The sequence below is a fragment of the Hippocampus bargibanti genome, linkage group LG04 (assembly GCF_051943395.1).
Source record: "Hippocampus bargibanti isolate YZ-2025 linkage group LG04, ASM5194339v1, whole genome shotgun sequence".
Classification (NCBI taxonomy): Eukaryota; Metazoa; Chordata; class Actinopteri; order Syngnathiformes; family Syngnathidae; genus Hippocampus; species Hippocampus bargibanti.
The window spans coordinates 33,793,304-33,820,086 of record NC_142737.1 but is presented as its reverse complement, the minus strand read 5'-3'; the positions used below and the strand labels follow the sequence as shown (position 1 = coordinate 33,820,086).

The 26,783-nt window shown below is 44.1% G+C and overlaps 1 protein-coding gene and 1 long non-coding RNA gene across 2 annotated transcripts in view; one reads left to right on the top strand and one right to left on the bottom strand.

Annotated features, from left to right (window-relative positions):
* smarca2 (SWI/SNF related BAF chromatin remodeling complex subunit ATPase 2) overlaps window positions 1-6,675 on the bottom strand; it is a 29,076-nt gene extending 22,401 nt beyond the window's left edge. The window contains exons 1-5 of the mRNA XM_088995349.1: window positions 6,519-6,675; window positions 3,538-3,783; window positions 3,305-3,434; window positions 1,113-1,493; window positions 50-151 (exon numbers count right to left, since the gene is read on the bottom strand). Of these exons, the coding sequence (XP_088851475.1) occupies window positions 50-151; window positions 1,113-1,493; window positions 3,305-3,434; window positions 3,538-3,765 (841 nt within the window). The 5' untranslated portion in view covers window positions 3,766-3,783; window positions 6,519-6,675. The remainder of the gene's footprint in view (window positions 1-49; window positions 152-1,112; window positions 1,494-3,304; window positions 3,435-3,537; window positions 3,784-6,518) is intronic.
* Window positions 5,854-12,639, top strand: LOC148899859 (uncharacterized). Its single transcript, XR_016114826.1, has 3 exons — window positions 5,854-6,190; window positions 10,414-10,579; window positions 12,510-12,639. It is a non-coding gene; the product is annotated as an uncharacterized LOC148899859 (long non-coding RNA).
* Window positions 12,640-26,783: the final 14,144 nt, after the last annotated feature.

The window sequence follows — 26,783 nt, the reverse complement described above, 5'->3', positions numbered from 1 at the left end:
AGTGAATCCTTCGCGGTCCCGATTGCGGAACAACGGGTCCGATACGCACCGTCGGGCCAAGGTTTGGGAACGGCGCCTTGATTGTGACTTTGCACGGCTGGAGTGGGGCAAGGGCTGGACTGAGCCCCGCTCAAGGGAACCCCTGGGGTGCCTTTCAAACAGAACGAAATGCTCAAGACAAAACCGCACGATCCAGTGTCTATTTGATACGAGTTGACACAGATTGATTCCCAGCAGACAAATCAGCCCATTTCCAACGGAGCTTGGGCGCCATCTTGTGCATTTTCTGCGACGCTACATTGGAGTCCTGATGGCTCCAATTGATACGGGAGGACGTCTTGAGTCGATGGCAAACATGTATGCTTTCCTCTTCACAACTATTTGAATCCTATTCATCACTGGATGAGTGGATAAGTGGTTCTGTGCGTCTACTTCGGAAAACGATATGCAAATGCGTGACCTTATAACGCTCGGGAAAGTCCAGAAGCACGAAGAAGGCTTCTGATTGGCTGCCGTGCCGAGTATGCAAATTGCCAAACGAACCGAAATTCAGAAATAATTTATTCTGATTTCAAACGTTTGCTCTATTAAATAAATACGTCCGTGTACGCGCTCAGCCGTACAGGAGTGATCCATCGATGAGAAGGTTTCCTCAGCCGTCATTCTGTACTTCTTTGAAGGTGTCGACCGTTTCACTTCTTATCTAAGAGGCTTCGTCAGCAAACTAAAATCTTTTGCTGGTAGTTTTGGCCCTATATATACATATATATCCCTACTGTCATCTCATCAGCATAACTAAGCCTATGTTGCCTAAGAAGTCGGTTGTAGGAACGATCCAAAATGAACCTCACCCCACCATGGCGATTTAGTGAAGGGTTTTGCTGTTTTCTTTCAATTTTCTTTCGCTAAATAAAGCAAACGTTTGATTTGAAAATTAATCTTTCGTTTTTTTTCCTTGAGGAAGTTGTCGGCCACCCCGGGCGTAGACGTTTTGTAAGTTGTACGGCCGACAGAAAAGTTACACGCCACGGGCGTCCGGGCAGACGTTATTTCAGACCCTGGCACAATCAGAAGAAGGACAAAGTTTGTGTCTGCGGCAACCTTTGTGGTACCTTGAGGTCTGTTATAAGGGCTGCCACTGGCGGCTTGCTGCTGCTGCTGCTGCTGCTGTTGCATTGTGGGTAGGCTCCTCTTGCCCTGCACGGCCAGCTGGAGGTTCTCGGGCAGCGGCTGCCCGCGGCCCAAGACCTTGTAGGCCAGGATCTGCGCCCGGAGCTGCTGCAGTTGGGCCTGATTGAACGTGGACGGCCCGCGACCTTGCTGACCCATGGCGGACATGTTGGCTACGCCGCCTCCCCCTTGCGGGTCAATGGGCATCATGGGACCCGGCTGGGACGGGGTCATGTGGGGCGGCGTGGGTCCTGCGCCCCCGGACATAGGACTGGACGTGTGCTCGTGCACGCCCATCGGCGAAGGATGAGGGGACATGTAGCCTAAAGTAGAAACAAGGTGCAAGGCCACAGATGTATTGTTAGTCCACGTCTTCTAGACTAAATCATAAATAATAATAATAATGTCTGTGTAAGCTCTCAGTCGTACAGCTAGCTAGCTAATAGATAGCTAATAGCTATATAGCTAGCTAGACAATAATAATAATAATAATAATAATAATAATAATAACAGTAATAATAATACTAATAATACTACAAACAATAATAAATAATAATAATAAATTTCATTTCTAAGCACCTTTCAAAACTTTCAAGGTCACTTTTCAGTCACAGGCTCAGTTCTTCTGTGGGTGAGCAGCGGCAGTCACACGCGCCAGCGTTCACTCAACCCGGAAGTAACTCAAGTTGAAAGAAAGCTAGCTAGCTAATAGATAGCTAATAGCTAGCTCACTACATAGCTAAATAGCTAGCTAGATAACAATAACAATAACAATAATAATCATACTAATACTAACACTAATAGTAATACTACAGTAATACTACTATTACTAATAATACTAATAATAATACATTTCATTTATAAGCACCTTTCAAAACTCTCATGGTCACTTTACAGTCAAAGGATATGTTTTTCTGTGGGTGAGCAGCGGCAGCCACACATGCCAGTGTTCACTCAACACAGAAGTAACTCAAATAGATGGAACGTTAGCTAGCTAGCTAATAGATAACCAATAGATAGCTAGTACACTGATACCTCAGCGTAAGAATGCTTTCGCTCACGAACTTATGAACATTAAATTTGCGACAATAAAATCTGGGCATACAAACTAGTTTACAAAATCAAAGTCAGCTTTATTCCAAATATGCTCATACGCATGACATACAGCACAGATGAAATGACTGTCCTCTCGGACCCAGCGTGCGAAGCACTTTCGGATTCAGTCACAGTCATAAAAACCTCCATTTTAGGCCCAGACTTCCTGAGACTAAATCGATCAATACATTGATTCCGTTTGCAAAGCGCTGTATCCCCACCGGAGTCGCGGGATCATACTCCGAACCGTCTTCAGGCACTCGGCGGGGTACAACCTGAACCGAAAGAAATAAACTGCACCGTACAATAAAGTCTTTTTATTTACCTTTGGGATGGTCATTCATCAGCCTGAAACACTTGATGAGGAACGTAGCCTTCTTCTTCCGCCATCTTGAGGAATGATTCCTTGAAAGCTTTGGCAGCTTCATCGTCACAACTGGCTGCCTCACCATGACCAATGACACTATGAATCCCTGTACGACGCTTCAAGTTCTCGAACCATCCGTGGCTCGCCTTGAAATCATCAATGGATGACGAAACTCCAGGTTGCCTCTTGACGATATCCGAGTAAAGTTGCTGTGCTTTAATTTTACCTTGTTCCTCATCAATTGTGTTCTGTTTAGCTGGGTTAATAGCTTTTTGCGTCAAGTGTCCAGATGGCTTGTGCGGGTTATTTGTGGAGCCTGATTGATGGGATATGTTAACCTTGCAGTTTGCACTCTGCCTTTGAACTATCAATAAAGTTGAAACGAGTCCAAATTTCACTGTGTTTTCTCTCCATTTTCTCACTCTCTCTCTGTCGACACATCAGTCATTGTGGCGCTCCGTGTGTATCCCGAAAAATAGTTCGTATGCCAAGATTAAATTCTCGTGAATTTAACGTTCGTAAGCCGAAAAGTTTGTTAGTCAAGGCGTTCATTGGTAAGCCGAGGTATTACTGTATTTGGCTTTGGCAACAAATGTGGCTGGAACAAAGCACGTCACAGAACACGACAAAAAGCATGGACAATCGTGCAACAGAAAAGACATTGAAATGTACCCTGGCTATGCTGCTCCATGGGGCTCTGCGGGGGGCCCATGCCACTGTGGAGAGATCTCATGCCCACGCCTTTCATGTGAGCAAAGTGCACGCCGTCCGCCACGGCCTTGTCGTTCATTCCCTCCATGGGCTGAAAAATCAACATCGGCGAAGACCACAATTTTAGCAGAAACCCGCAAAGCTGCCATTTCATTAGAATTCATCGGAAGAGAATTGCGTGGACTTTGTTTGACCTTGTGCATGGAATACATCACGTCTTGCGAGAAGTCACCCTGCGCCTGGCCCGGCACGCCGTGGGCCGCGTTGGGCGTCCCGGGGCTGGGTCCCATCATGCTGTGAACGGAGGCGGGAGACGGGTCCGGGCCGGGGCTGGGGCCCAGGATGGGGCCGGGTGAAAGGCCCGCGCCCGGGGAAGGCCCGGCGTGGGACATACCGCCTGACGGCTCGGAATGGCTGGACATGGACTGCAAGCAGACCACCTTTGAGGAAAACAATCCGTGTCAGTGCCGCCAGGTATCAATTGATTATCTACACCCCCGTAGTGATTTTCCGATGATTCTTGCCCTCCATTGTGAGAATTAGAACCCCCCCCTCCCCCCATGGTGGACTTTGGGCTATCCCAATTCGATCGTTTCTTCCTCCCATCAGGTCTTTTGCCTAGGTGTCATCCTTGACAGCACACAGTCTTTCCACTCCTATATAAATAACTTAAGCCAATCTGCGTACTTCCACCTCCGCAATATCAACGGTCTTGGCCGCTCTCTCACTCCTCACACCACTGCTATCCTCGTTCACCGTATTGTCACCTCCCGCATTGACTATTTCAATTCGCTTCTCTTTGGTGTCCCTCAGAAACTTCTCCACAAACTTCAACTGGTCCAAAATTCTTCAGCCCGGATCATCACCAGAACCTCATCCTTTCACCACATCACCCCCGTCCTCCAAGAGCTCCACTGGCTCCCGCTCAAATATAGAATCAACTTTCAAATTCTTCTTTTTACATTTAAAGCTATCCATAACCTTGCCCCCCCCCCCCCCACATACCTATCTGACCTTCTTCCAATTTCTATTCCCTCTCGTTACCTCAGATCCTCTCCCTCCCTCCACCTCTGTAGACTTCTTGTGTGTCTCGATTTCCTAATTTGATCCATACTTTTAAGGAAACGGAGACCTCATGATCTCAGCGTCATTGTAGGTACGCTACGGTTCGCTATATTCCACCGTGATTGTTTCTGTCCAGTGAAGAGAGCGCACTCTGTACTCGCAGTGGTATATCATTGCATTTTTGTGAAGTACGTGATAGATTTTGGTGGGATTTTCCAAGCTATGCAGCTTATGATGACGTATGAAACGTCTTGAAATGTCCCAATACGACAACGAGAAACGGGGAAAACAATGGATTGAAGTTGACGCTCTTTTTGATAAAACTACAGTTCATAAAGGTGAGTAAGTTGTATTTTTATAACTCATAGAAGTGCTAGAATATATATTTTACTCCATAACTAGCAAATTTCAAGCAAAAAGAAGCATTAGCATCTATATTTCTAGAGCTGGCAATTTTCTTTCCTAGTATTCAGTGACGGCCATTTTGGATTTTTGACAATAACCTGCCTGCATTCGATCGTTGATATTTGCTCATTTATATTTTCAATCTTTTCTTGTGTTTTTTGTTATTGTTTAGAATTTCAAGCTTTCCAATGGTACCTTACTCGTTAAGATATGCCAAAAATGAAGAAAGTTATGATTGTTTAAACTGTAGAGAACTCTCTCACAGATTTTCATTGTTTTAACTGTGTGATTACAGGCAGAAAATCCCCTCATATTTCCAAAATTAAAAATTCCATTATTTCCTTATTATTTGTTATAGAACAATAATTGATACGTCATTTGAAAGCTATTTAAAGGACAACCGACACCTGCAGACAAGTTGCGTCCATAATTTGTAAAATGACTTCTACTGAGCGCATTTGACAGAGATTCCACGGCATACAGCTATATTTTACATTTTAAGACTCGCGCTGAATATTAATGAAGTCTTGTTTGTGAGTTGATGTCGATTCCGGTTGTGACACGCCCCTGACCGAGAATGCGACACAAAGTCTTGGTGCAACACAAAACAATTCACCATGGCGTTATTTATGTGTTTTCCTTCTTATTTCGCCATCAACACGGATCAACATGAACTTTTCAGACCACAACATGCATTGACGTGAATGAAAGGAATATGTATATATACAATGTTTCCTTTCTCGGTCAGGGGCATTCTTGACGTGATGTCACGTCAGGAATCATCACAAACTCAAAAACAAGACTTCCTCAATATTTAGCGCGACTCTTAAAAGGTAAAATATAGCTATATGCGATGGAATCTTTGTAAAATACGCTCAGTAGAAGTCATTCAAAGTGATTTTACAAATTATGGACACAACTTGTCCGGAGGCGTCGGTTGTCATTTTTATTGGTGTTTTGCATTTGACTAAAAAATATCAGATTTAGATGCTATAAAACGTTTTCCTGATATCAGTTAGGAAACAAAAAATGGTGTCGGTTGTCCTGTAAATTTAATATGGTATTAGAACATGTGTGATGAATTTTTATTAAAACATTTTGTCACATCACTAACACTCGCTAACAAACGGCAAAGAATTCACATTCCAGCAAGTGGCAAAATTGATTTTATTTGTATTTATTTACTTATTTAAATAACACGCTGCGAGCGTTAAGTAGCGTGCCAAATCATCTTCTTGAACGCAAGCAAAGGGCCGAACGCTTGAAGCGGACTCTGGATAGGATCATGGCTGACCAAAAAAAAGGGGGGAAAACGGTGGCCATCATGGCGGAACGTCACATGAGCGACTCAAATCGGGACAGTCAGCGGGCCTCCAGGTAACTACACGCGGCTATTCTGTCGAAGATGTTTGCGCCTTGGCGGTCATTTGGGTTCTTTTCTTTCGGACACACGTCCCCCCCCCCCCACACGTCATTGGCGGGGCTAAACTAAGCTAAGGCTAAGCTAAGGCTAAGCTAGGTGGCTAAGGAGCTAGCTGCTTTTCTGGCGGTGTGGCGCGGACTTTCTCTCCCCCTCTCGGCCTCTCGCAAAGCGAACGTCGCGGCGGCGTCCCAAAAGTTTTGACAGCTACGAACAGCGGGGGAAGAAACGCACCGCACACGGCGACATGCCCCCCCCCGAAACCCCCCGGCGAGCTTTATTTACCTCTCGGCCCAAGCAAAAGTGGCGCACGGCGGCAGATGGAAAATAATGGAATGTTTGTCGAAAATATGACTGCAGACGTCAAGTTCACTCCCCCTTCGTGCTATTTTGCTGACATATTTAAAGTGGAGCTGGATGGTAGCTTCGTCCATTGGTTGGATTCAGCGGATGTCCCGCCTTTCTCCCCCGCCGCTCTCGCCTATTGCTAGAAGGCCTTGTCGATCATCTTGTTGTCTTCCTCGGGTGTGTTTTGGGCTCCATGTTGACTCGAATGTGTCACTTTGCTGCCACGTTCTGAAGGCGGGAGGAGACCCGGGGCGCCTTTTAGTGGAAAGTGTCCAAGATCAGTTTGTGGACAAAATGTTTTTCGACGTAAAAAGCGGTACATTTTTTTTCAAATTTTGAGAAAAGTGAGGAGCGCCGAGGTGTTGGGGCACACTTCCGCGAAGTTCTGATATCGACCGCCAGGTGGCAGCACCGCCCAATACTTGACTTCCCACCACACGTTTGGCCTTTTCTTTCTCTTTTAATAATAATAATAATAATAATAATAATAATAATAACAGCCAGACAATATAGCTAAAGACCTTTTTAGCTAGCCTTTGTGCTAATGTACAGGTGAATAAACGAATAAATAAGTGGATGAAAAAATACATAAATATGTGGATGAATGAATAAACAAGTGCAGAAGTAAATGAAAATAAATGAATAAATGAATAAATAAAACACACATGAATAAGGAATAAGTACTGTATGTGGATAAATAAATGAATAAATAAACAAATAAAAACAAGAATTAAATAATGAAATTAATTAATTAATTAACACAAATAAATAATTATGTGGCTAAATAAAGTCAATCAAATTGGATCCTGGGATCCAAAATAGCCAGAAAAGTTCAAATAAGGTTTCTTCCTTCAGCCGTCATCTGTACTTCTTTCAAGGTGTCGGACGTTTCACTACTCATCCAAGAGGCTTCGTCAGCGAACAAACATTTGCTGGTACTTTTAGATAGATAGATAGATAGATAGATAGATAGATAGATAGATAGATAGATAGATAGATAGATAGATAGATAGATAGATAGATATCCCAACAGTCCAGGGGTGGCGGTGCCAGACCTCTGCTATGATAGGTCCCTGCTCTAAGGTTGGGGGGAGCAGAGGACTATTCCCTGAGGCGACAATGATTACTTCTATTGTAAAAGGGAGTAAAAGAAGCTATTAAAATTGTTCTTCCAACAGACTTCTGAGACCACATAGGCTTAGTTATGCTGATGAGGCGATACCACTCCTGTACCGCTGAGAGCTTACGCAGACAAAAAGTTCAAAGAGTGCTTTTGAGAAGCATCCTCGGTTTGCCGGCCGGCGCATTCAAAGCGCTTCATCCCGACACGGGCCTTCATTTGAATATCCGGGGCTCAATTCACAAAAGCGCTTTGATCTTTGATCTGGACTTGCGCTAGCGGGGCCTTCGCCGCCTTTTCTTCTGGGGGCCGACGCACAGGAAGTGGATGTAAATGCGAGCCAAATCAAGCAGCGCAGGATGACCTTGCGGCCCCGGCGAGGCAGGAAAAAGTTGCGGGTCACCTTGAAAAAGGTTCCGGTCGCTGGCGTGCCGTTTCATTCAAATATCAAATGCCATTTGTACAGTGATACCTTGGCTTACGAACGTTTTGCTTTACGAACAGACGACAGAGAGAGAGAGTGAGCAAAATGGATAGAAAACAGTGCAATTTGGACTCATTTCAACTTTATTGATAGTTCAAAGGCAGAGTGTAGACTGCAAGGTTAACATATTCCATCAATCAGGCTCCACAAATAACCCGCACAAGCCATCTGTACACGTGATGCAAAAAGCCATCAAGCCAGCTAAACAGAACACAATTGATGAGGAACTAGATAAAATTAAAGTACGGCAACTTTACTCGGATATCGTCAAGAGGCAACCTGCAAGTTTGTCATCCATTGATGATTTCAAGGCGAGCCACGAACTTGAAGCGTCGTACAGGGATTCATAGTGTCATTGTTCATGGTGAGGCAGCCAGTTGTAACGATGAAGCTGCCAAAGCTTACAAGAAATCATTCCTCAAGATGGTGGAAGAAGAAGGCTACGTTCCTCATGTTTCATGATGATGAAAGCGGCCACTCCATTCCATCAAGCCATCAACCACCATCACAAAGGTAAAAATAACCCACTTTATTATACAGTGTAGTTTATTTCCTTCATTACAACACCATAGCAACTTTATTATACATAAAATAAGGTCTATTTTGTGTATTTTTAATGCTTATTTAGTCGAAAATGATGTTTTATGGGGACCTGGGAACGTATTGTTCTCATTTTAATGTTTTGCTATGGGAAGTTAATTTTTGGGAGACACACTTTTGGCCTTACACACTCTTCGGGAGCCAATTAAGTTCGTAAGCCAAGGTATCACTGTATCTCACAACGCCGCTCTGTATTCGAATCGTCTCTTTTTTATGCTTGCCTTTGAATATCGTGTCTGCATCGAGGAGGTTTGCCGTCAATGCAGCGTGAATATAGAATGATCATAAAGGGTCATAATAATAATAATCATAATACATTTATGTAATTATGATGTCACTCTCTGATGACACTCTGTCTGCGCGTGTCATCAAATGTTGCTTTTTAACGGCTTCACATCGCATTTTTATTAGCAATGAAGAAATTAGCCACATGTAGCATTTTAACATAGTTAGCATGTTTTGCTGAGAATACTGATGGAGATTCGGGGCACTATGTACTTGGCTATCTGTTAGCTATCTATCCAGCTAGCTAGCTAGCTAGCTATTAGCTAGTTGGCTAGTTGTCTGACTATCCAGATGGCTAGCTATATATTAGCTGATTAGCTGGCTATCTATTGGCTATCTGTTAGCTGGCTGGCTGGCTATCTATTAGCTATCTAATAGCTAGCTAGGTAGATTTTTATTTATTTGAGTTATTCCGGGTTGAGTGAACGCTGGCGCGTGTGGCTGCCGCTGCTCACCCACAGAAAAACTGATCCAGTGACTGTAAAGTGGCCTTGAGAGTTTTGAAAGGCGCTTACAAATGAAAGTTATTATTATGATTATGATTATTATGATTATTATTATTATTATTATTATTATTATTATTATTATTATTATTATTATTATTATTATTTAATATCTCAGCGCCTTTCAAACCTCTCTAGGTCACTTTACAGTCACAGGATCCGTTTTTCTGTGGGTAAGCAGCGGCAGCCACACGCGCCAGTGTTCTCTCAACCCGGAAGTAACTCTAATAGATAGAAAGCTAGCTAGCTAGCTAGCCAAAAGATAGCTAATAACTAGCCAGCTAGATAGCTAGCCAGCCAGCTAGATAGCTAGTTAGCTAGATATCTAGATAGCTGGCGGCCAGGGAGCTGGATAGCAAATAGCTAGCTAGATAGGTGGATAGCTCGATAAATAAATCGAGAAATATTGACGTGATGACAATCGCTATAGACAATTATCTCCACCTTTCTGCCGGCAAAAGTCGCTTACATTTCGGGCCAATGTGACGTTTCGGTCATAAAGGACCATGTCCGCCATTTTAGCCACTACTCGGATATTACTTTTGATTACTTACAGATAACGATTCAGAGTACCGATACAAGACATTAGCTAGCTACCTAGCTAGATAGCTAGGAATTAGTAAATGAGGTTTAGAGGTTCTGTAAATGTCATCTGTAGCTAGCTCGAGCTAGGTATCTAGGTATCTATAAGCTAGCTAGCTAGCCAGCCAGATAGCTGATAGATAGTAAATAGCTAGCAAATGATGGTAGAGTCATAATAATCCGTTTTCATTGTGCGAATGGCGAGAGCGAGAAGGCCGCTTTCACAGCTTCATCCCACGCCGTTTTTCCCCCCGGCAGGTCAAAGGGCAGGAAAAGCGTTTGAGCTGACAATTGATCTTAATGCGTCCAAGCGTGGCGGCGACGCATCTGCTGGGATCCATCACGCGCCGGCTGCGCATCCCAAAACGCGGGGCTGAGTGGAAACAGATGATTGGTCGCTCGTCGTGCCATCCCACAAGTTCAGGTACTGAAAAAGAAAGACAAAAAGAACGCAAAAAGGCGTCATCGGTACTTCTTTCAAGGTGTCGCTTCTTATTCAAGAGGCTTCGTCAGCGACCTAATATTTGCTGGGGGTTGTCGGCCCTATATATATATATATATATCAAATAGAGAGCACTAATATCTATGTATGTAAAACGTTTCAACTAAAATGGCGCGCAAATGGACATTTTTGCGCTGACCAGATGAGGGGCAGATGGGGGGTCTTTTTTTTTTTTTTTGTCTTCTGCATCGGCGAGATGGAGATGAAGCGTCCTTAACGGCTCGCAGATGGCGGATGCGTCCGTTCGCGGGAGGCGAGGGGGCCAGCGGTGCCAAGTATCCACTGTGACAAGCCACAAACACATGCGCCTTCAACATGGCGGAAGCACGGCCACCTTTCAAAAGAAGAAGAAGAAGAAGAAGAAGAAGAAGAAGAAGGCCCCACTGGCCTGTTTTGGAATAATAATAATCATAATAATACATTTCATTTCCAAGCGCCTTTCAAAACTCTCAAGGTAACTTGACAGTCACAGGATACGTTTTTCTGTGGGTGAGCAGCGACAGCCACAAGCGCCAGCGTTCACTCAACCCAGAAGTAACTCAAATAGATAGAAAGCTAGCTGTGGCTGCTACTGCTCAAGTGACCTTGAAGCTCTTTCTGTCAGTGTGTGTTGACGCTAAACAAAAGTGGCTTTTTTAATCATAATAATCTTACATTTCATTTTCTAAGCGTCTTTCAAAACTAAATAAGAACAAAAATGTTTTTAAAGTATTATTACGTTTTTTCTGCGGGTGAGCAGCGGCAGCCACAAGCGCCAGCGCCAGCGTTCACTCGACACGGAAGTAACTCAAATAGATAGAAAGCTAGCTAGCAACCTAATCGATAGCTAATAATAATCATAATCATACATTTAATTTCTAAGTGCCTTTCAAAACTTATAATTATAAATTTTGAAAGTAAATATATAATTATATAATTATAATTAAAAGAGACATCTAGCTAGCTATTTGCTATCTATTAGCCATCTGGCTGGCTAGCTAGCTACATTACTACCTATTTGAGTTACTTCTGGGTTGAGTGAACGCTGGCGCCTGTGGCTGCTACTGCTCAAGTGACCTTGAAGCTTAGAAATTAAATGTATTATTATTATTATTATTGTTGTAATTATTTTGAAAGGCTGGTAAATATTCGAAGGGGCTCGAACAACAAGCTTCCAGCAGATGGCGCAATTCGCACTCCACAATGGAGTTTCCCCGCGTCGTCGACGTGAAATGACGGCCCTCCCCGCCCCCTCGCACATGTTTGATCACGTGATGCCCACTTTGTTTTGCGAGAAGGCGACGCCTGTCACGTGATGGGTGAGCTGACCCCAAAGGAAGCACTTCCTGGAGTGCAACAATCCCTCTCTCTCTTTCTGTCAGTGTGTGTTGACGCTAAACAAAAGTGGCTTTTTTAATCAGAATAATCTTACATTTCATTTTCTAAGCGTCTTTCAAAACTAAATAAGAACAAAAATGTTTTTAAATGTATTATTATTATTTTTCTGCGGGTGAGCAGAGGCAGCCACACCGCAGCCGCCAGTGTTCACTCAACCCGGAATAACGCACAGACATTTAAGTCGGAATTCCGACTTTTTTTTTACTCAAAATTCTGACTTTTAACTCAGAATTCCGACTTTTATTGTTTGCTAAATGTTTTCAACATTTAGCTTGTAGCAGACATGCATCTTTCCCATCAGAAAAGTTTGAGTGAAGACCTAGCTAGTTATTTTTAGCTATCTATTAGCTAGCTAGCTTTCTAGCCGAGTTACTTTATTATTATTATTATTATTATTATTATTTTGTTTTAATTTTATTTAATTTCATTGTTTTTTTTTTATTCAACCCCCCCCCCCCCCTCACCCCCTCCTCAGAAGCCCTTGGAATTTTACGACCGTCCGACCCCCCCCAAAAGCGTGACACCACTTAAAAGAAATGGCGGCTAAACAAACACTACTGGAAGCGAGCGCTGCCGGCCGGCTAATCCCCCGAAAAGTGGAAAAGACCCCCACCCCCCATTCCCCTCCCCCCCGTGTGACTCATGGCGGCGTTTCGCAAGAAAGCGGCTCTGGTTTCAGCGCCGCCGACGCCGCCGCGGCCATCGAGGCGTCTTTCGCCTCACGTCTCGGTCAGGAGTCAACTGAGAACTGGAGGAAAGAATCAGCATCCATTTGATTTCAAAGCGCTTTTCAAAACTCTCAAGGTCACTTTATAGTCACTTTACAATAGTGAATAGATAGCTAGCTAGCCAGCCAGATAGCTAGAGCAAATAGCTAGCAAATGATGATAACAATAATAATAATAATACATTTGATAATAACCCTCAATCACATTTCACAGGATAATTTCTAAGCCACACGCGCCCGTTCACTCAAAAACTCCTATCTATCTAGCTAATTGTCACATTTATTTCTAAGTCACAAGGATATAGTCACAGGATATTTTTTTTCTGTGGGTGAGCAGTGGCAGCCACACGTGCTAGCGTTCACTCAACCTGGAATGACTCAAATAGATAGAAAGCTAGCTATCTAGCTAATTGCTTGCAAATGATAATAATAATCCATTTAATTTCTAAGCGCCTGTCAAAACTCTCAAAGTCACTTGGCAGCGACACACGCCAGCGTTCACTCAACCAGGAAGTAACTCAAATAGATAAAAAGCTAGCCAGCTAGCTAATAGCTAGCTATCTATCTAGCTAGCTAATATAATATGAAAGGAAACGCTGGGCACGGAACTCTGCCAAGCAGGCCAACCCGAACATTTGCTCGGGGGGGGGGCAACCCCCCCTGAACTATTGACTTGACCTTTGACCTCTGCGGCTACAGATGGTCAAGGAGGCCGCAGCGGTGGGGAAGCCTGATGAGACTCTGGGGGCTGTTTTCTTACGGCCTCCAAGGATGCCCACCTGCTTCCCGTTTAGTCGCGGCGGAACCAAGTTGGGGGTGGGGGGGTGAGGGGGGCGCCATTTTGCAAAGGATGGACTTTAAACATTCCGCCACCGCGCCGCCGTTTCTTGTTTGAGGGCAAAGAAAACATCTTATTGCATAAACATGAGACACTTGCATTTCCACAGCTGACAAATGCGGGTGCGTCGACGCCACGCTCGTAGCGGCTTCATCACCCCAACGGTGGCGGACTCCTCGGGCGTGGGTGTGCCCGCGAGGTCCTTCTATCTAGCTATTAGCTATCGAGCTAGCCGGCTAGCTCTCTATTTGCGATCTAGCTGGCTATCTATTGAGCTAGCTCTCTTTTTGCTAGCTAGCTAGCTCTCTATTTGCTATCTAGCTGGCTATCTATATATATAGCTATTAGCTATCAAGCTAATAGCTAGCTAGCTCTCTATTTGCTATCATGCTAACTAGCTAGCGTTCTATTTGCTATCTAGTTGCCTGGCTAGCTATCTAGCTGTTATCTATAGAGCTAGCTAGCTAGCGCTCTATTTGCTATCAAACTTGCTATCTAGCTGTTAGCTATCGAGATAGCTAGCCAGCTTTCTATTTGCTATCTAGCTGTCTATCTAGCTAGCTCTCTTTTTGCTATCTAGCTGGCTATCTATCAAGCTAGCTAACTAGCTCTCTATTTGCTATCTCGTTGGCTGGCTAGCGATCTAGCTGTTAGCTATTAGTTATCTATCTATTCCCAACTTGTCTTTGATGTTCCATCGCGGAGAAGAAGGTGAAGGCGCTCATGGCAAAAGGCGGCGTGGGATTATCCGGGTCGTCGACGATGGCGGCGGCAGGTGAGCGCTGGGGGGGGCGGGGGGTCAGCGCCTGGTCAACCACTGGGGAGAAGGAGGAGGGGGCGCATCGCTCAAGTGGAGGTGTCGTTTCACGCTCTGGAATCTTCCGGCTGACAGCGCGCGATTGATTTGCTGCGAGCGCGCGTCGACCCGCACCTGCATCGCATTTACGGCCTTTTGGCGCTCCGAACCGCAAAAGACCACCCGCGCCCCCCCCCCCCAAACCAGCCGCTTCCCAAACGTCTCTGAGGGCACCCAGAACTTCTGGAGTTTTTGGTTGGGCAACAATGAACAAGGTCATGTGTCTTTGCGCCGCCTGATGCCACCTTTGCTCTGCCGCCACGTCAGACCAAAAATAAACAACGAGATGCAAATGCACGTTTACACTTGGTTTTAGCTTTAACGTTAGGGTTAGGGTTAGCATATTGTTGTTAGCTATCTATTAGCTAGCTGTTTATCTATATGAGTTATTATTATTAATATTATTAGCTATCTATTAGCTAGCTAGCTAGCTTTCTATCTCTTTGAGTTACGTATTATATTTATTAGCTATCGATTAGCTAGCGAGCTAGTTTTCTATCTATTTAAGTCACTTCAGGGTTGAGTTGAGTGAACGCTGGAGGATTTGGCTGCCGCTGCTCACCTGCAGAAAGAATATCCTGTGACTGTAAAGTGACCTTGAGAGTTTTGAAATGTGCTTAGAAATTAAATGGATTATTATTATTATTATTGTTGTTATTATTCCTAAACGACAAGCACAGTGGACCAGACCGAAGCAGGTGGACGGCGAGCGGACGCCGAATGTTTTGCGTTACCTGCGTGAAAGGGGCTCCTCTTCCCCGACATTTGCTTTTACGAGTGCGAAATTGGATATTTCATATTTCATTGTGCTTTGTGGACGTCGGCGCACATGCCCGGCCCCGCCCCCCCCTACCGCCTCCTTTGATAACGCCTGCTGCCTCCCACCCCCCACCGCGACTAATTGCTGGCGGGGAAGAAATGAAAGGAATATGGAAGCCGTTTCATGGGAATCGGACCCCCGCCCCCCCCATCACAACTTGATGCAAGTTGGCAGTTTCCTGGATCATCGCCGTGACAACCTCCCGTCACGGGGTGCACCTTTTACAAGCGCTCACCCCCCACCCCATATTTTTGGCTTTTTAATTCTTACTTGATGTCATCATCACGGCCATGGCAAACGTTTAGTTGCCAGGAACCTTTATCTTGTTGTGGGTGAGCACGTTCCACCATGACGTCCCTGATCCACTGCTGAAAAGGACGCTTTGATCTGTCTCTGTCTGTGTGATGTTATATTATTTGTTATTTAGGTTGTTGTTGTTTTTTTTTTTACTTATTTATTATTATTATTATTATTCATTGAAGATAACTGCTCCTTCGAGTGTTCTCCTCTTGGCCACCAGGAGGCACTGTTCTCAATATCATCATGCAAACGCAAAGAAGAATCGGATGCTACCATTTTGATTTGATTGGATTTAAAAAAAAATAATAATCCATTTGATTTCTAAGCGTCTTCCAAAACTCTCAAGGCCACATTACAGTCACGGGATCAGGTTTTCTGTGGGTGAGCAGCGGCAGCCACATGCGCCAGGGTTCACTTAACCGTGAATAACTCAAAAAGATCAAGTTATCTATTAGCTAGCTAGTTAGCTAGTTAGACAGCTAATAGCTAGTTTACGAACCCCTTTACTTACAAACTTTTCAGTTTACGAACATTAAATTGATGAAAATTTTACCTTTGCATACAAACTATTTTTTGGGATACACACCACAATAAGTGATGTGTCATTGGCAAACGAGCCCTTTCTGACAACAAAATGGCAGCCGACAGTTTTTATCCTCTATTCCCCGCCCCCAGTCTTCACTTAAAACCACGTGATTGGTTTAAACATTAAAGAGACAGGCAGACGACAGAGAGAGAGTGAGAAAATGGAGAGAAAACAGTGACATTTGGACTGGTTTCAACTTGGATAGTTCAAAGGCAGAGTGTAGACTGCAAGGTAAAAATTCCCCTCAATCAGGCTCCACAAATAACCCGCACGAGCCATCTGTACACTTGATGCAAAAAGCGATCAACCCAGCTAAACAGAACACAATTGATGAGGAACTAGATAAAATTATAGCAGTTGGCGAAAGAAGAAGGCTCCGTTCCTCATCAAGTGTTTCATGCTGATGAAAGCGGCCAGTCATTTCATCAAGCCATCAACGACCATCGCATAGGTCAATAAAATGACTTGATTATATACCGTATGGTTTATTTCTTTAATTATAATACCCTAGCACATTTATTATACATAAAATATAATCTATTTTGTGTAGTTTTATGGCTTATTTAGTAGAAAATCAGGTTTTATGGGGACTCGGGAACGGATTATTCTCATTTAAATGGTTTCCTATGGGAAATCAATGTTTGGGATACACACTTTTCGCCTGACACACTCTGTCAGGGAACCAATTACGTTCATAAGCCGAGGTATGACTGTATTTGACTTTTGCCCGTCCGCCGGCGGAAAACGTGGAGGGGGGGGGGGGGCATCCCGTGGAGGCGGGAATCTCTTGAAGTTGCGACCATGTGATGGAGTCGGCTCATCTTGTTCTCGGAGAAGTATCCGGACAGGCCCCCCTCCCCCCTCCCCCCTTCCCGCCTCCGTCCTTCATCCTTCCAAGAGCCCACATGTGCCCAATATATCAGCCGCCCCACCCCGCCCCATCCTGCTCACCCCCTTTTGTTTATTATCTCCTTGGATAAGCATGTGGAATCTCCATCTTGCACTTTTTTACAAGCTCGCAGCAGCCGGCCTGCTCACTTGCTAGCACACACACACACACACACACACACACACACACACACACGCACACACACACACACACACACACACACACACACACACACACACACACACATGCGATACCTCGAATGTAACAATGAAAGCGGCAGGCAAGATTTTTTGGGGCGTTTCCGCTGTCGCGCAGATGTGCGAGTTGAAAGGGGCCGCCATCTTCTCGCCATGTGTCAACGTTGGAAAAGAAGCGGCAAAGACTCGCAGGGCAGCTCATAAATAGCCGCCACGCAGCAAATACACTTTGGGGAAATGGAGTCTTTTGCCTTTTGATTCTTCGCTCGGGACAGCTGGGCATCCAGGCAAAAGCAATCGCAATCAGAGACAAGCGAGGAACGCTTTCGGTCGGATGTGCGACGGGGGGTCGTTGTGATGGCGGAGTGGTTTGGGATGGTCCCTCCTTAACTCACCCCCCCCCCCCCAATCCCCTAATTGACACGAGTGATGACGTCACGGTGGCACTTGTATGTCACACTGCGCCTTGATGTACTAGTGATGTGTCGTTCGCGAACGAGCCGGTTCTTAGAGCCGGATCTCTGAAGTGAACCAAGAGAGCCGAACAAGGATCCGGGAATGGGAGCCGATTTTTTTCCCCTCTATTCCCCGCCCCCAGTCTTCAGTTAAAGCCACACGTGATTGGTCGATATCCGTGGTAGAGGAGGGAGGGGAGAATTACAGACACACGCAGCAGTGAGGAGAATATGGGGGTTCGGGTAGTCAGGTGGATAAATGTTATCACATTATGCTGTTATTATTATTCACGATGATGATATTTTTGACTAGTTGGTATGATAGCATTATGAATATGAAAAGCAAATGAGTGACAGCAGATCATCAGACCACAGTAACCATAGGGAAAGTCAAAGTTATCATCCATTAGCTCTGTGCACATAGAAATCAAGCCATATGAATACAAATATTTGATATAGTGTAGTTTTTTTACATTAGTAATTAGTTTTTCACATGATTTTTGGTAGTTAATTAATTTAAGCAACAAAAAAAAACTAACAAACTGGGGAGCCATTTGGCAGCCAAAAGAGCCGGATCTTTTCAGTGAGCCGAGCCAAAAGAAGCGGCTCTCTGAAAAGAGCCGCAATTCCCATCACTACTCTGTGCACATATAAAACATGCCATATACATAACAATATTTGATATGGTGTGTTTTTTTTTACACGAGTAATTCCATTTTCCACATGATTTTACAAGATTTTTGGTAGTGCATTAATTTAAGCAACAAAAAAAAACAAACAAACTGAAGAGCCATTTGGCAGCCAAAAGAGCCTATTTTGCCTGTTGCTCGCCACTCTCACCCACTGAAAATGTCTTTTTTTCTCCAAGGTGATTAACGCTGCCATTTTTATATGATAAAAACAACCAAAAAAAAGAACAAAAATGTCAACAAACGCTGCTCGCCATTTGCTGCAATGCCATGAAACTATTCCAATGTTCACCAATTAATAACAATGCAATACTATTAGCTTTTTTGGCTAGCTACGGAGTTGTCTAACCTTTCTTAATAATGTCCATCTATTCTTGAAAAGTCCATCTTGAAAATGGCTTTAGCAGTATATATATATATATATATTTGCACATTTCCCCATTGCGGGACGAATAAAGTTTTTGTGATTCAAACAAATGAATTTCTCTTGATCACGTTCTTCTTGATGTTGAGATCTATTAGCTATCTGGATGGATAGGTGGCTATCTAGTAGGCTATACATAAGCTGTCTTGCTAGTTAGTTGGCTATTAGCTATCTAATAGCTAGCTTTCTATCTATTTGAGTTACTTCCAGGTTGAGTGAAGTTTGGCGCGTGTGGCTTCCGCTGCTCACCCACAGAAAATGTTATCCTGTGACTGTAAAGTGACCTTGAGAGTTTTGAACGGCTGGCTACCTCGCCGGCTATGTAGCTGGCTACCTGGTTAGCTATCTATTCGCTATGTGGTTAGCTAGCTGGTTACCTAGCTATCTATCTATTTGCTATCTAACTAGCTAGCTAGCTATGTATGAGTTATCTAAGGTGGTTTTCGTCTTATTGGCTAAAAGCGTCGGATCGTCCTCGATCAGGACATTGATGACTCGCAGACAGAAGAGAGCAGATGACTTGTTGGAAATGGAAAATGGCCGAGGAGGCTGGGAAAAAGCCAAACGTGGGGCCGAAAGGTTGCAGGCCCGGCCGGGCCTGCGCGGCGCGTCGCTTAAATCTTGTGTGACATTTATGTGGGTGCGTGCGAGGCATTTTTCCAAAGGGCTTTTCTCTGCGTCTTCTCCTCACTTTTCCATTCCTTCTTTTAGTTTTTATTTTTTGCAAGACAAGACTTAGTATTCTGCTCTTTGTTTGCTTGACACCATCCTTCGGTCTGCCATTTTGTTTCACGTCTCAAGTACTAATAGCTATTTATTCGCTAGCTAATGGCTATCTATTCACTAGCTAATAGCTATCTATTCGCTAGCTAATAGCTATCTATTTGCTAGCTATTAGCTATTTATTTGCTGGCTAGTAGTTATCTATTCGCTAGCTAATAGCTATCTATTCGCAAGCTAATAGCTCTCTAATCACTAGCTAATGGCTATCTATTCGCTAGCTAATAGCTATCTATTCGCCAGCTAATAGCTCTTTAATCGCTAGCTAATGGCTATCTATTAGCTATCTATTCACTAGCTAATAGCTATCTATTCGCAAGCTAATAGCTCTATAATCACTAGCTAATGGCTATCTATTCGCTAGCTAATAGCTATCTATTCGCCAGCTAATAGCTCTCTAATCGCTAGCTAATGGCTATCTATTAGCTATCTATTCACTAGCTGTTAGCTATCTAGTCACTGACTATTGGCTAGCTGTTCTCTGGCTGGCTGTTGTCTATCTATTTGCTAGCTGTTGGCTATAAATTCGCTAGCTAATAGCTATCTATTCGCTAGCTATTAGTTATCTATTCGCTAGCTAATAACTATTCGCTAACTATTAGATATCTATTTGCTGGCTAGTAGCTATCTATTTGCTAGCTAAGAGCTATCTATTTGCGGGCTAATAGATCTCTTATCGCTAGCTAATAGCTATCTATTCACTAGCTGTTAGCTATCTAGTCACTGACTATTGGCCAACTGTTCGCTGGCTGGCTGTTGACTATCTATTCGCTAGCTGTTGGCTATCTATTCGCTAGCTAATAGCTATCTATTCACTGGCTAGTAGCTATCTATTTGCTAGCTAATAGCTATCTATTAGCGGACTAATAGCTATCTGTTTGCTAGCTAAAGGCTAGCTATTAGATATCTACCTACTAGCTGTCACTGACTATTGGCCAACTGTTCGCTGGCTGGCTGTTGGCTATCTATTCGCTATCTGTTGGCTATTTATTCGCGAGCTAATAGCCATCTATTCGCTAGCTATTAGTTATCTATTCGCTAGCTAATAGCTATCTATTTGCTAGCTATTAGCTATCTATTCGCTGGCTGGTAGCTATTTATTTGCTAACTAATAGCTATCTATTAGCGGACTAATAGCTATCTGTTCGCTTGCTAATGGCTAGCTATTAGATATCTACCTACTAGCTGTCACTGAATATTGGCTAGCTGTTTGCTGGCTGGCTGTTGGCTATCTATTCGCTAGCTAATAGCTAGCTATTCATCTATTCGTTAGCTAATAGCTATCTATTCGCTCCCAAAAAGCAGGCAAGGGGGGAGGAGCACGAATTGTATTCAAATCAAGTCAGCAGCAACCAAATCTCAAACATCAAAGTCATCTGAACAGAAAAATACAAAGTACGTACAGTGATACCTTGGCTTACAAACTTAAAAGGTTCCCAGACAGAGTGTGGAAGGTGAAAAGTGTGTATCCCAAACATTTATTTCCCATAGGAAACCATTAGAATGAGAATAATCCGTTCCCAGGTCCCCATAAAACATCATTTTCTAATTTTCTAAGCCTTAAAACGACACAAAAAATACCTTATTTTATGTATAAGACGAACAAAAAAATTGCTGGTAGTTTTGGCCTTATATCTATAAAGGTAAGGTGAGCTAGCTTGCGAGGTTTGGATGCTAACATTAGCCAACGCGAAGGGTCCAGAGCCGACCTCAAATAGCGGCGCCCTTTTGCACCTGCAAAACCAAACGAACGTCAATGAGACAACTTTCCGGCGGGCGGTGGCAAAGGTCGCCTTGTCGCGACCTCACGGGGTCCTTCAAAAAGGCCCTTGGCCCCCCGAGGCCACCCGAGACCACCCTGGCGCCGGACTATCAAGTCTGAGGACCTCCAAGTGCCTCGTTTACAATCACTGCAGTTGGTCCCCAGTGTGGAAATAATGCCCCCACCCCTAAACTGTCCAGTGCATCTGGGGTCTACTGTCCTTCCTATCTGTTTGAGTTACTTCCAGGGTGGGTGCTTATTAGCTAACTCTTAGCTAGCTACCAAGCTTTCTATCGATTTGAGTTACTTCTATCTATTTCAGTTACTTCGTTGAGTGATTATTAGCTAACTCTTAGCAAGCTAGCTAGCTAGCGTTCTAGCTGAGTTACTTCCGGGTTGAGTGATTATGAGCTAACTCTTAGCTAGCTAGCTTTCTATCTGAGTTACTTCCGGGTGGAGTGATTATTAGCTAACTCTTAGCTAGCTAGCTAGCTAGCTATCTCGCTTTCTATCTGAGTTACTTCCGGGTTGAGTGATTATTAGCGAAATCTTAGCTAGCTAACTAGATTTCTATCTATTTGAGTTACTTCCGGGTTGAGTGATTATTAGCTAACTCTTAGCGAGCTAGGTAGCTTTCTATCTGAGTGACTTCCAGGTTGAGTGATTATGAGCCAACTCTTAGCTCGCTAGCTAGCTTTCTATCCGAGATACTACTGGGTTGAGTGATTATTAGCTAACTCTTAGCTAGCTTTCTATCTATTTGAGTTACTTCCAGGTTGAGTGATTATTATCTAACTCTTAGCTAGCTAGCTAGCTTTCTATCTGAGTTACTTCTGGGTTGAGTGAACGCTGGCGCTGGCGCTTGTGGCTGCCGCTGCCCACAGAAAGACGGATCCTGTGAATGTAAAGTGACCTTGAGAGTTTTGAAAGGCGCCTAGAAACGCAATGGATTATTATGTTATTATTGGGTGGCTGGCTGGCTATCTTGCTAGCTATATATGTAGCTATCTGGCTGGCTAGCTATTAGCTGGCTGGCTATCTATTGGCTGTGTAGATGTCCAGTTGGCAGGCTTTCTAGCTAGCTATCTATTAGCTTACTATTAACTAGCTAGCTAGCCTTTTATTTATTTGAGTTACTTCCGGGTTGAGTGAACGCTGGCGCGTGTTCCTGCCGCTGCTCACCCACAGAAAAATAATTATCTTGTGACTGTAAAGTGACCTTGAGAGTTTTGAAAAGTGCTTCGAAATGACATGGATTATTATTATAAAAAAAATACAATCAAATCCAAATTGTTGATTTGAGTAATAATAATACTAATCCATTTTCTTTCTAAGCGCCTTTCAAAACTCTCAAGGTCACTTTACAGTCACAGGATATTTTTTCTTCTACGGGTGAGCAGCGGCAGCCACACGCGCCAGCGTTCACTCGACCCGGAATAACTCAAATAGATAGATAGCTAGCTGGCTAGCCCATCGTTAGCTAACAGATACCTAGCTAGATAGCCAGACAGCTAGATAGTGAATAGATGTAGCTAGCTAGCCAGCCAGATAGCTAATCATAATCATAATAATGCATTTAATTTCTAAGCGCCTTTCAAAACTTTCAAGCAAATAGCTAACAAATGATAATAATAATAATAACAATAATAATCCATTTGTTTTAGCGCCACGCGCGCTCGTCTTTCCTCATGATTTGGGTTGCGCTCGAGCGCCTCGTGGTCCTCGTGGCTGCCGTTGTTGTTGGCCGCCTCCGAGCCAAACCGCAAGCGACGCTGACGTGATGTCAAAACGGCTCCGCTTCGGCCCGTTAAAAGCGCTAACGTGAAAAGAACGTGGCGGGTTTTTTTTCCAAGTGGAGACTTTCACCATTTCCTTGGACTTTTTTTCAATCCATCCAGTCTGCAGAGCAGCGATGCCTATGTGGAAGTGTCGCCGCTTGGAATTGAAGCGGATTGTATTGCATTCCACCATGACGCCCCTGATCCACTGCTGAAAATGACGCTTTGATCCTCTCCTCTTTCATCTCGAACTGCTTCATGTCACAAAGAGGGTACAGCAAGTGCTGCAGAATGAATAACTGTCTTTGACTAGCTCGCCAATCGATAGCCAACAGATACTTAGCTAGATAGCTAGCAGCTAGCCAGCCAGATAGCTCATTGATAGCAAATAGTGAGCAAATGATAATAATAATAATAATAATAATAATAATACATTTAATTTAAATTATTCCTTTCAAAACTCTCAAGGTCACTTTACAGTCACAGGATCAGTTTTTTTGTGGGTGAGCAGCGGCAGCCACAAGCGCCAGCGTTCGTTCACTCAACCCGGAAGTAATTCAAATAGATAGAAAGCTAGCTAATAGATAGCACATACCGGAGGCTTTTTTTCAAGCATTTTTTTGCATGAATTTGAAAAAGTGGTTTTGTTTTTAATATTTTTGGCTGTCACAAAGACACTCACTTTATTTGGCCTTGCGACGGCGGTTCCCCGTTCGATTCCCTCCCCTCGCTCAATCTTCTGCGCTTTTCCAGCGTGTGTCAACTTTTGGCTCTCTCTGTGTTTTTTTCACGACGGGTTTAAAGAGCGCACATGTTTTCTGGTTTTCCCATCATGCACCCCGTCGCCACGGCAACGCGCAAACCTTAGCGATGGCCGAAAAACATCAGAGTGACGTTGCGTTCGGGGTCGGGTCGTTCAACTCCAGCTTCTTGTTTGTTTGTTTGTTTTGTGTGTGTGTGTGTGTGTATTTGTGTATGTGTGTGTGTATGTGGAAATGTATAATCAATAAATGCATACATACATACATACATACATGCATGCATGTTTGCATGTATGCATTGATTGATTGATTGATTGATTGATTGATTGATTGATTGATTGATTGATTGATTGATTGATTGATGTATGTCTCAAGGTAAGGGGAGAGAATGTCGCGTGTGCAGACTTGAAAGGGTCCAAGCGGCAAGCGAGTTGAAAGGCGGCGTCGCGTTGACGCAACAAGACGGCGATTAGCGCAGGCCTTTGTTGCCACAACAGGCGCAAAGTTGCAGAGTGGCAACAAGTTGTTGTTCAAGGTCAAAAGGTCCGAAGGGGCGGGGCTTCTGGGACCCGAGCGCCACCGCCGTTCCCAGCGTGACCTTTGAAGACCGTATGCAAAGGCGGGCGAGCGGGCCCCTCCACTCGGAACTTGTACGTGCGTGCGTGCGTGCGCGGGCTCGGGACCAGGTGCGGCGGCCATTTATGGGCACGTTAGTAAAATGGCAGCCGCGGTCGGCCAGCGGCGGCTTTCCATCTGCGGCGTGGCGGCGCCCTCTAAAAAAAGCACCGCCAATGGGGGGCAAAAGACAACAAACGGGGCAGCAATAACACGCCGCGCCGCACAAAGCCTTTTTTCCATCGCATTTACATCGCGCTTTAGACTGGCAAATAGGCTCCAAAACGGCAGCTGGACTTCATCAAAATACGCCAAATCGGGACTGGCTCCGCCCCTCGGCACCGCCTTTGCCTGTTGTCGTGACGATGGAGCATGGCCCTCTAATAATAATCATCATCATAATACATTTCATTTATATGCACCTTTCAAAACTCTCTAGGTCACTTTACAATCACAGGATAAGTTTTTCAACCCGGAAGTAACTCAAATAGATAAAATGTTAGCTAGCTAGCTAATAGCCAGCAGAAAGCTAATAGCTAGCGAGATAGCTAGCCACCCTGCTAAACCACTCAAAGATAACTAATAGAAACTAACATAGCAAATAGATAGCTAGGTCGGTAGCTTGATAGCTAGCCAGCCAGATAGCTAATAGATAACTTCTAGTTAGCTATCTACATAATAATAATACATTTCATTTCCAAGCACCTTTCAAAACTCTCAAGGTCACTTGACAGTGACAGGATAAGTTTTTCTGCGGGTGAGCAGCGGCAGCCACACACTCAACCCGGAAGTAACTCAAATAGATAGAAAGCTAGCTAGATAGCTATATAGCTAATACATAGCTAGCTAGATAGCCGGCCATGGAGCTAGATAGCAAATAGATAGCTAGCGAGAATCCATGTATTATTCGGATAGAAGCCAATGGGAGCAGATATAGTGAGAACAACAATGGTTCCAAAATGGAGCCCTGTGGAACACCACATGACAGCTCGGTAAGACCTAAACCAGTCAAGAGCACCAGCGGTACTGCCCGCCTTGTGCTGCAAACAAGACCGTTTTTGCATTGTCCTCACTTAAGGTGGTTTGCTAACGGACACTAGCGCCGCTGAAGCGTAGCCGTTTTCGGGCGCGGGAGCTCAAGCCCCTCCTCCCTCGACACGATTAGCAAACGTTTGCGGCTACGCCGGCGGCTAGCATGACGCTCCGTAGGCATCGAGAGACGCCGCGTGCACGGCACCGTATTATGACGGCGGAAGCTAATGGAGCGCAACGTCGTTTGCAGGGCGTCAGGTTCTCGTCGTGCTCATTCATGACCACCATGCTGGTGGAACACTGCCCCCCCCCCCTTGACCCCCGACCCCACACTTGGACACGCGATTTACATTTTTTTTAACTTGCAGGCACAAAGGTCCGATTTTTTGGGGGGGTTGGGCGGTTTTGTTTTGTATTTTAATGCTAACAAAAAGCCCAAATAATTGTCAATGGTGTTGTTTGACCAAGCTTCTAGATGGCTACCTAGCTAGCTAGCTATTTGCTATCCATTTACTATCTAGTAGCTAGCTACCTAGCTGGCTATCTATTTGCGATCCATTTGCTTAGCTATTAGCTATATGGCTAGCTAGTTAGCTACGTAGCTGGCTATCTATTAGCTATACAGCTATCTAGCTAGTTCACTAACTGTCGAGCTGGCTATCTATTAGCTAGCCTTGTTTGTTAGTCAGACTAACAAACATAAGGTTTTCAGACGGCATCAAATACATTTTTATTTCAGGTTGTCCTCGTTTTCCATGTGTACCGGTACGTCTAGATATTAGCTACATATTACCTAGCTAACTTTCTATCTATTTGAGTTATTCCAGGTTGAGTGAACGCCTTGAGAGTTTTGAAAGGCGCTTTAAATGAAATGTATTATTATTGTTGTTATTATTATTAATTAGCTATCTATAAGCTATGTAGCTACCTAGCTATGTAGCTATCTATAAGCTAGCTAGCTAGCTTTCTATCTATTTGAGTTACTTTGGTTGAGTGAACGCTGGTGCGTGTGGCTGCCGCTGCTCACATGCAGAGATAGTGACCTTGAGAGTTTCGAAAGGCGCTTAAAATCAAATATTATTATTATTATTATTATTATTATTATTATTATTATTTTGTTAGCTTGGGGCTAACGCCAACGTAGTCATAGATTAGCGCGCGGCTTTGTCACGGATCCTTTCTCCCAGCCCAAAATGGCCGTCGTTGGACACGGACATCTATTAGCTAGCTAGCTAGCTAC